The 9735-nt window shown below is 31.2% G+C and overlaps 1 protein-coding gene across 1 annotated transcript; it reads right to left on the bottom strand.

Annotated features, from left to right (window-relative positions):
- Window positions 1–1823: 1823 nt before the first annotated feature.
- On the bottom strand, window positions 1824–2954 carry LOC132280514 (uncharacterized). The gene is made up of 2 exons (XM_059782441.1): window positions 2477–2954; window positions 1824–2080 (listed from the first exon to the last, which is right to left on the bottom strand). Exons 1-2 carry the CDS (start codon window positions 2952–2954, stop codon window positions 1824–1826), a joined length of 735 nt encoding a protein of 244 aa, XP_059638424.1.
- Window positions 2955–9735: the final 6781 nt, after the last annotated feature.

The raw sequence follows: 9735 nt of genomic DNA on the forward strand, positions 1-9735 counted from the left end.
AGGAGTGCCAACTTTTCTTTGTGATTTCCTCTTACGAGAAACAATATCTTTTGCACCAACTGGTCTACCACGCTTCAGGCGTGTTTTAGATGTATTTGCTGCATTACTGACAGAAGGTCCCTCAGGGACAACAATTCGTGCTGGCACATTTGCAGCTGGTATATGTGATTTTATCACTTTCTTTGTATCAGTAAATGCATCAGGTAATTGATTTGCAACATTTTGCAAGTGAATGATCCTCTGAACTTCTCGTTCACATTGGTTTATACGAGGATCAAAATGAGACAATTTCAGGGCATTCCAAGTAAGATCACGTTGCTGCTGTACCTTTTCTCCCCCTAATGGTGGGAAAACAGTCTCATCAAAATAACAGTCAGCAAATCGTGCTTTGAAGACATCACCTGTCAGGGGTTCAAGATATCTAATAATAGATGGAGAATCAAAACCAACATAAATTCCAAGTCTACGTTGAGGACCCATTTTAGTGCGTTGGGGTGGTGCAATTGGAACATATACAGCACAACCAAAAACTCGTATGTGGGAGATATTTGGTTGTTGACCAAAAACAAGTTGTAATGGTGAGTACTTATGATAAGTAGTTGGTCGTATACGAACTAATGATGTAGCATGCAATATGGCATGACCCCAGGCAGAAACAGGTAATTTTGTTCGCATAAGCAAAGGACGACCAATTAGCTGAAGTCTTTTAATAAAAGATTCAGCCATACCATTTTGAATATGAGTGTGTGCAACAGGATGTTCAACATAAATTCCAACTGACATGCAATAATCATCAAAAGCTTGAGAAGAAAATTCAGCGGCATTATCAAGACGGATTGTCTTAATTGGGTAATCAGGAAAGTGTGCCCGTAATTTGATGATTTGAGCAAGAAATTTGGCAAATGCAATATTACGAGTAGAAAGTAGACAAACATGTGACCATCGTGTTGATGCATCAATTAAGACCATAAAATAACGAAATGGTTCAGATGGTGGATGGATTGGCCCACATATATCCCCATGAATTCGTTGTAAAAATGGAGGAGACTCAACAATGACTTTTGAAGGGGATGGTCTGATAATCAACTTACCTTGTGAGCAGGCGGTGCATAGATGATTATTTAGTAAGATGATTTTTTGATCCTTTAGTGGGTGACCATGTGAATTTTCAATAATTCGATGCATCATTGTACTCCCTGGGTGACCAAGTCGATCATGCCAAAGTATAAAAAGTTTTGGGTCACAAGATTTTTTATGGATCACAACATTTGACTCAATTGTTCTAATGGTTGTATAGTATAACCCAGAAGAGAAAACATGGAGTTTTTCTAATATCAGTTTCTTGTCTGAGGTAATGGAAGTAATGTAGAGATATTCAACATTTCTTTCATTTGCAGTCTCAATATGATACCCATTACGACGCAAGTCTTTAAAACTCAGCAGATTTCTCCGAGATCTTGTAGAATATAAGGCATCATTGATTTGTAATCTAGTTCCATGTGGTAAAATGATGTTGGCTCGTCCGGAGCCTTCAATCAAGTCGGTGGGACCTGATATGGTACTGACACTAGCGTCTGTCGGAGTTAAGTGGGAAAAATATTTTTGATCTCGAAGGATTGTATGCGTTGTTCCACTATCTGCAAGACATATGTCTTCACCATATATGTTGGAACTAGTCAGATCCATTCCTATTCATGCAAATTTCTTTATCAGAAAAAAAAAAACTTTTATAACAAAAACCTTTAATACAAACTAGAAAATAAAAACTTTAATACAAGGACAACAAAAAGCATAGTAGACAGTACATAAAAAGAAACATAAGATTAACTGGTGTGGACATTTCCATCACCAATCAGGAAGTCTATCATTTCATCACGATCATCAAAAAAATCTGATACATCCAGATTGGTGATGTTAACTGGCTCATCATGATTAATGAAATTCATTTCCAGATTTGTGGTGTCAATTTGCTCATCATGATCAAGGAAATTCATTTCCTTTTGTTTTCCTTTTTCTTTTATTGAGGCTTGATACAGATCAGCCAGATGCTTCGGTGTACGACAAATATTTTGCCAATGCCCTGTCATGCCACACCGATAGCAAGTATTATCATGAGCCTTGGAAGGTTGAGCCACATCCTTCCCTTTTACTTATCTCATTTCATTATGATCTTTCCTTTGAGGATATGGTGTGGATCTCTGATTGCGAAAATGTGAGGATTGATATCCTTCACGATAATAAGAGTGATTTCTACCACGACCATATTCATTATTGTGGTAGTTATTTTTGCCACGACCATATTAATTTCTACCACCACGACCACGTCCACGTCCGCGTCCATGGGATGAGGCAACATATGTTTCTGGGATCAGTGTCGATCCAGTTGGATGGGACTGGTGGTTTCTCAATAAAAGTTCATTATTTTGTTCTGCCACAAGCAAGCATGATATCAGCTCTGAATATTTTTTAAATCTACGCTCTCGATATTGTTGTTGCAAGAGTACATTCGAGGCGTGAAATGTGGTGAATGTTTTTTCTAGCAGAAGTTCATCAGTAACAGTATCACCACATAATTTCAATGTAGAGCTGATTTTGAATAGGGCAGAGTTATATTCAGCCACAGTTTTGAAATCTTGCAACCTCAGTTGCAGCCAATCAGCCCTGGCCTTTGGGAGGATAACTGTTTTTTGATGATCATATCTGTCTTTCAAATTGTTCCACAAACAAAGTGGATCTTTTTCAGTGAGGTATTCATTTTTCAGTTCCTCACTAAGATGGCGCCGGAGAAAAATCATGGCATTTGCTTTATCTTGCAATGGTGCATCATTCTTTTCTTTAATTGTGTCTCCAAGGCCCATGGCATCCAAATGGATCTGAACATCCAGAATCCATGATAAATAATTTTTGCCAGAAATATCCAGGGTCACGAATTCCAGCTTTGTCAAATTTGACATTTTTAGAATAATTAGATATGACAACAATATAAAAATATAATTTAGCATAGTATATAAAATAAAATGACATTAAATGATATAATAACATAATATAAATTATTTAAATAATAAAGGTGGTAAATCCAGCCATAGTAAATAAATTAGTAAACAATAAAAGCAGTAAAACCGGCCCATAAATCATTAAATAATAAAGGTGGTAGAACCGACCATAGTGTAAGCACATATATCATTTAAGTGAACAAATTTATTTTATGAATAATAATCCATAATTAACATTTTCTTACCCTTTGGAGTCAGAAATATTATTTTATCCGATAAAGCAAACCAACCCAATAATCTATCAAAACTAATATCACAAAATAGATATATAGTTGGGATAGAAAGAGGGAGAGAAAGCTTCTTCTTCAAATCTCAGATGGATAGAGCTCGTGCTGATAACGTATGATAAATATATATATATATATAGAGTAATATTGAGTGAGAGCTTTAGAGAGAGAAAGTAAAATAACTTTATTATACTTGTTCAAGTTACATCCAACGAAGTAGTAGATGCATGGCTTTTATAGGAAAAAAGTGAGGCTTCCATGATAAGCCACAAAGATGAAAACTTACATAATAAGCCATAGAATTTGAGCTTCCTTTTCACACCAAACATTGTGTCATCATTGACTTACTTTCTTGTGGACCCCACATATTGATATATATAACACTTTTGTCATTAGTATTTCTAGAGAGAGAAAATCCTTGGTAACTTTCTTCGAATTCTTTGATGTCATCCTAAGTTACCAGAAATCAGTCGATTAATGTTATTTGAAATAAGCATATATTAGCATAAAAGAGGTACAGTTTTCTTTGAAATGTATACCATTTATTTGTTTTAATTTTTCGAAAATAATTTCTATTTTAAAAGAATAAAAAATAATACAGAATTTATTTGGTTGGTAATATTTTAAAAACTCAATTAAAAAAATAATAAAAAAAACCCTTAACCAAATAGGTCCTAATTGGTTAGTACTCTTTTTAAAAAAGGGTAAAAAAAATAAATAAAAAAAAAATCTACTAAAATATTAGAATGCAAAACACCTAAATCTCTCCTCTCTATTCTCTTCCTTAAGGTATTTTTGGATAACAAATACCTTCAAGTACGTACGTGGATGACTACTTGAAGGCACTTGCCAAATAAATATTGCTGCCTTTCCAATCTACAATAAGGTCTTGTTTTACCTTTAAAAAATAAAATAAGGTCTTGTTTTAATTTTTAATATTTGAAATAAGCATATATTAGCATAAAAACGGTACAGTTTTCTTTGAAATGTATACCATTTATTTGGTTTAATTTTTCGAAAATAATTTCCATTTTAAAAGAATAAAAAATAATACAGAATTTGTTTGGTTGGTAATATTTTAAAAACTCAATTAAAAAAAAAAAAAAATCCCTTAAACAAATAGGTCCTAATTGGTTAGTACTCTTTTTAAAAAGAAAACTGTACCGCTTTTATGCTAATATATGCTTATTTCAGTGAACCTATTTGGTTAAAAAGAGTACTAACCAATTAGGACCTATTTGGTTAAGGGTGTTTTTTTTTTTTTTTTTTTTTTTTTTTTTTTTTTTTTTTAACATTGAGTTTTTAAAATATTACCAACCAAACAAATTCTGTATTATTTTTTATTCTTTTAAAATAGAAATTATTTTTGGGAAATTAAACCAAATAAATGGTATACATTTCAAAGAAAACTGTACCGCTTTTATGCTAATATAAGCTATACTCCTTTGCTTCCAATGAACCCATCATTTGCTTCTACTTAGAGAAATATCCCCAAGAAAAGAATCAAGAAAACCAAACTCCAAAGCTTCATCTCTGTCTCTCTCTTTCTCTCTCCTCCTTTCTCTCTCTAAAGGCGGATTTCTCTCTCTAAATAAACTCAATTTGAGAATACATCTCTCCTAATATAGGAAGCAAGCTCTCTATCTTGCAATAAAGGAGTTCATAAAGTTTGTGATTGTAAATTTAGTTGTCCAAACAAATGTATTAAATAATGAAATACCCACCTTCCTTTTTTATAGGTTAAGAAATAGTTGCATGTTTTATTCATTAATTAATGTATTCATGTTATTTGCAGTCTAATATTTTATTAGATTTTTTATTTTTTTATTTGTTTACCCTTTTTTAAAAAGAGTACTAACCAATTAGGACCTATTTGGTTAAGGGTTTTTTTTTTTTTTTTTAATTGAGTTTTTAAAATATTACCAACCAAACAAATTTGTATTATTTTTTATTCTTTTAAAATAGAAATTATTTTCGAAAAATTAAACCAAATAAATGGTATACATTTCAAAGAAAATTGTACCGCTTTTATGCTAATATATGCTTATTTCAAATATTAAAAATTAAAACAAGACCTTATTTTATTTTTTAAAGGTAAAACAAGACCTTATTGTAGATTGGAAAGGCAGCAATATTTATTTGGCAAGTGCCTTCAAGTAGTCACCCACGGACGTACTTGAAGGTATTTGTTGTCCAAAAATACCTTAAGGAAGAGAATAGAGAGGAGAGAAGGAAGAAATGGATATGGGTTTAAGGGTAGAAATGTTATTTCAAGAATCAATTTGGTCAATACAAAAGTTAGAGGGTTAAAAATGTCAACGAATTATCATTGGGGTGTGTTTGGTAGCTGTATCAAATTTCAGAGGTGTCTTTGTCCCAAAATAAGTAAACTTTTTTCTCCTTGTCCTAACCTCAAACCTAAGGGGTTGTTTTTGTACTTTACCCTATTTATTTTTATATATTTTATAAAATGGTTCAGTATTTTAGGTTTAAATTTGCGATATGACTTATTTTTATTAAATTGAAACTTTAGAGATATTTTTTTTGCACGTGAAATTTGTGACATGCACACTTTAGGGGTGTGTGATGCACTTGACCCAAGAAAAAAAAAAAAAAAAAAAAAAAAAAACTCTCGGGAAAAATATGAGAGTGAAATTACCATGCTGCCATAGAATAGAACTCCAACATCAGTTACGCGTCGGCTGGTGTTGGACTAGACCCGTCGGCTGCCGAAACAATATTCTTTTCGTCTGATTCAAATATAAATTGGCCTCTTTATTATCCCCATCACTTTCTACACGCAACGTACGCCGTGTCGTTTTCGATAAGGATTTGGTGTACTTTATTTATATGCTCAGCTCGTTGAAATTTTTGTACACTGCATCCTCGTTCACTTTATGTTTTTAAATAAACTATACTGTCCCAGACATTCTTCTTTGTTATTGTCTGCCGTGTTAGAAAAAATGGTCCCAAAAAAATATTCTCACCTGAACTCGAGTCCTTAATTATTTTTCTTGTATATTTTATACTATATATTAGATCAGAATATGAGAGCCTAAACTCACGTCACTCGCTAAAAAAATGACAAATTTTACACAAGGCTGTATTTAGTAAACTAAAGTAGAGTCTTTTTTTTTTTTATATATATATTTTTTATTTTTTATACTAACATGAATTAATAAAAATACGACACGTATCAAAATATTTTTAAAATAATTAATAAAAATTGTTTAGATTTTTTTGCGAATCATTCAAGAAATCTTTTTTAATTCAAACATGATAAATTAACTACAATTGTGAGACTATAATTAAATCGTACATTTAGTAGACTAAAGTAGAGGTTTTTTTTTTTTTTTTTGTAAGACTATAATTAAATCATACATTTAGACTACACCAGCCTTACCCTACACCACACATTAGGACTCCAACTTATCCTCCAAATGTATATCATTGTATTTATATAAATTATCAAAATTATAAATTCTCACAGATCCAAAGCCTCCAACTTAGATCCTCATAAGTCCGTGAGAGACAGATTTCCATAGGGGAAAAAACAGAGAACCAAAGCCTCCAGTTAAAAAAAAAAAAAAAAAAAAAAAGAAAAAAAGAAAAAGAAAAAAAAACATGACGTCTGTTGTTTGATCTGATTTTTCTGTAAAAATCTCTCTTACCCACTTTTGTGGTTTAATCAAATCTTGGAGAGGACAAGAACCAATCAGTATTAAATTATTGGACATTCATGGTTTCAAAATCAGTAAAAGAAACAATAAGACAAATGTTAATCAAATATATCATATGTTAGATTAGGTAGGGACAATCCTCTTGTCTAATTTTTCAAAAATAGGGACAACGGGACAACAACTGTCACGCCCCAAAATCTTAAATACATGAACTCTTGTCTAGTATTAAAATCTGACATAACTTTCTTTACACAACCACAACTTTACAAAAAGATAATTAAATAAAGAAGTAGATGTAAATCACCCACTAATTTATTAAATTGATACAATTATAAAAACAATCAACCTTGTCACAATTAATCTATGATAACTAGACAAATGAACTAAATCTCAAATTATATCGTCATTCTTATTACAATGCGAAAATTGATTTAAAACAAAGAATACGAAAAGCTAGCCAAAACTCGTCACCATTATGTGATCCCATCACGTTCCTACTCTACGAGCACCTGAAATGTGATAATGGGGTGAGCTCACAAGCCCAGCAAGTAATGCTAAACACAATCATCGTTCAACAAGTTAACCTTACATTGTATTCCCATATATATAAGCAACTCAATAAATGCGTTAATTAATTATGCATAATTATAAACTCAAAAACCATCATTTATTTTTTTATAAATCTGCATATCTCACATGAGCCTCAGGCTCCCGTCCAATAAAGTGGTGTGAATCGTATAGTCCCTGACTACCAAAAACATACGTGTGGCTGGATTGTACGTCTACTCCCCAGATGATTCCTGATCACGTCCACACAATAAGGGCTCATTAGACCCATGGCCATAACTAAAGGGTAATGCACTTCCAAATAGGTAGGTCTCTGACCATACCCAAAAGTCATCATAGGGCCAGTCCCTGACTATCCCTCTGACTAATCCAAATTCATTCATTAATTAATAATTATAGTGAATTATGAAAGGTATTATTAATTAATAATTTAAATTAATAATTAATACACCCAAATACCATTTCAATTAAAAAAACAGAACCTTAAAGACCCAACTAGTGAGAGTACAAAATTCCTAGACATAGCCTAACATTAGATATAATACCCCGCAAAAATTTAGAATCTAACTCTTAATAATTTTTTTGTACTCTCCCTTTTGGTGCTGAAAAATAATACTTTTTCATGTTTAAATTTCGCAAAACTAACAAATAGTCAATTAAAAATCTAGATTTCAGCACAAATAAGATCATTATACCTAAAACTAATATTCTGGAATTTAACACAATTTATGAAATAACAATACTATTTTCGATAATTTTCTAATATATAACTAATTAAAAAAAAAAATAATAGTTAAATGTATTATTTCAATTCAATACAACGACACAATGTTCCACACCCACTGTCGCCGAGAATGGTTGAATCATAATACCCAAAACGAGTCTTCCATCCAAAACAGTTCTATGCAATTTCCCTCCACCCACTTAGCACTAACCTTTGATCTACTACAAAATTTACCAATAACCCATAACTACCCATCTGATACCATACTTGTTCCAAAACAGTTCTATGCAATTTCCCTCCACCCACTTAGCACTAACCTTTGATCTACTACAAAATTTACCAATAACCCATAACTACCCAACTGATACCATACTTGTTCAATTGTAATTCTCACACCAACACTCTCTTCCACTCTCTGCTGCCGAGTGTAGGTTTCATATAAAAGACACCAAAGTGGGTCTTCTTGCCCACAATCATATCTGTATCATTTTTCTCAACCATTTAGTCTGCTTCACCTTCAGTTGATTCCCAACATTCACTATATATTATAGTGTCATAGGACTTTGTTTTGAAATATTACAGTGAATCTAAAACTTAAACTATACATTAATTCATGTATAAAATATATATATTCTAACAACCTCTAATTCTCATTTAAAAAAGAAATATAATTACACCAAATCAGATTCTTATATATTCATTTATATATATATATAATATTATACAATATATACTCATATAAGAAATCAGTTTCACCAACTAGTGTATTCAATTACACACACCAAATCAGATTCTTATATATTCATTTATATATATATATATATACAATATATACTCATATAAGAAATCAGTTTCACCAACTAGTGTATTCAATTACACCTTGTGTATGTGTAATTGAATACACTAGTTGGTGAAACTTATAAGAAATCAGTTTCACCAACTAGTGTATTCAATTACACCTTGTGTATGTGTAATTGAATACACTAGTTGGTGAAACTGATTTCTTATATGAGTATATATTGTATAATATATTATATATATATATATATATATATATATATATATATAAATGAATATATAAGAATCTGATTTGGTGTGTGTAATTGAATACACTAGTTGGTGAAACTGATTTTTTATATGAGTATATATTGTATAATATTATATATATATATATATATATATATATATATATATGTATTCGTACACATGCATTATTTCCACCAAGATGATTTCACATTCAATCATACAAAAATAACTAGCAGGTAACGATTACTTTAATATTATAAATTTTTAATTCCATACAATTTATTATTCATAATGCTGCCATCCTAAACTAACGTGACATTGATATACTATAACCCATTAACACATGCTATAATGATTTATAAGTAATACACATAGACCAGGTCACAAATATATATATAAGTGTACAAAGCAAGATTAACTTGCCTGTTAAATATTGTTAAACCTTTCTCTCTAGCCAA

This window comes from Cornus florida, unplaced genomic scaffold (assembly GCF_030987335.1).
Source record: "Cornus florida cultivar Cherokee Brave unplaced genomic scaffold, ASM3098733v1 CherokeeBrave_3.0.0_Hap2_Chr01, whole genome shotgun sequence".
Classification (NCBI taxonomy): domain Eukaryota; kingdom Viridiplantae; phylum Streptophyta; class Magnoliopsida; order Cornales; family Cornaceae; genus Cornus; species Cornus florida.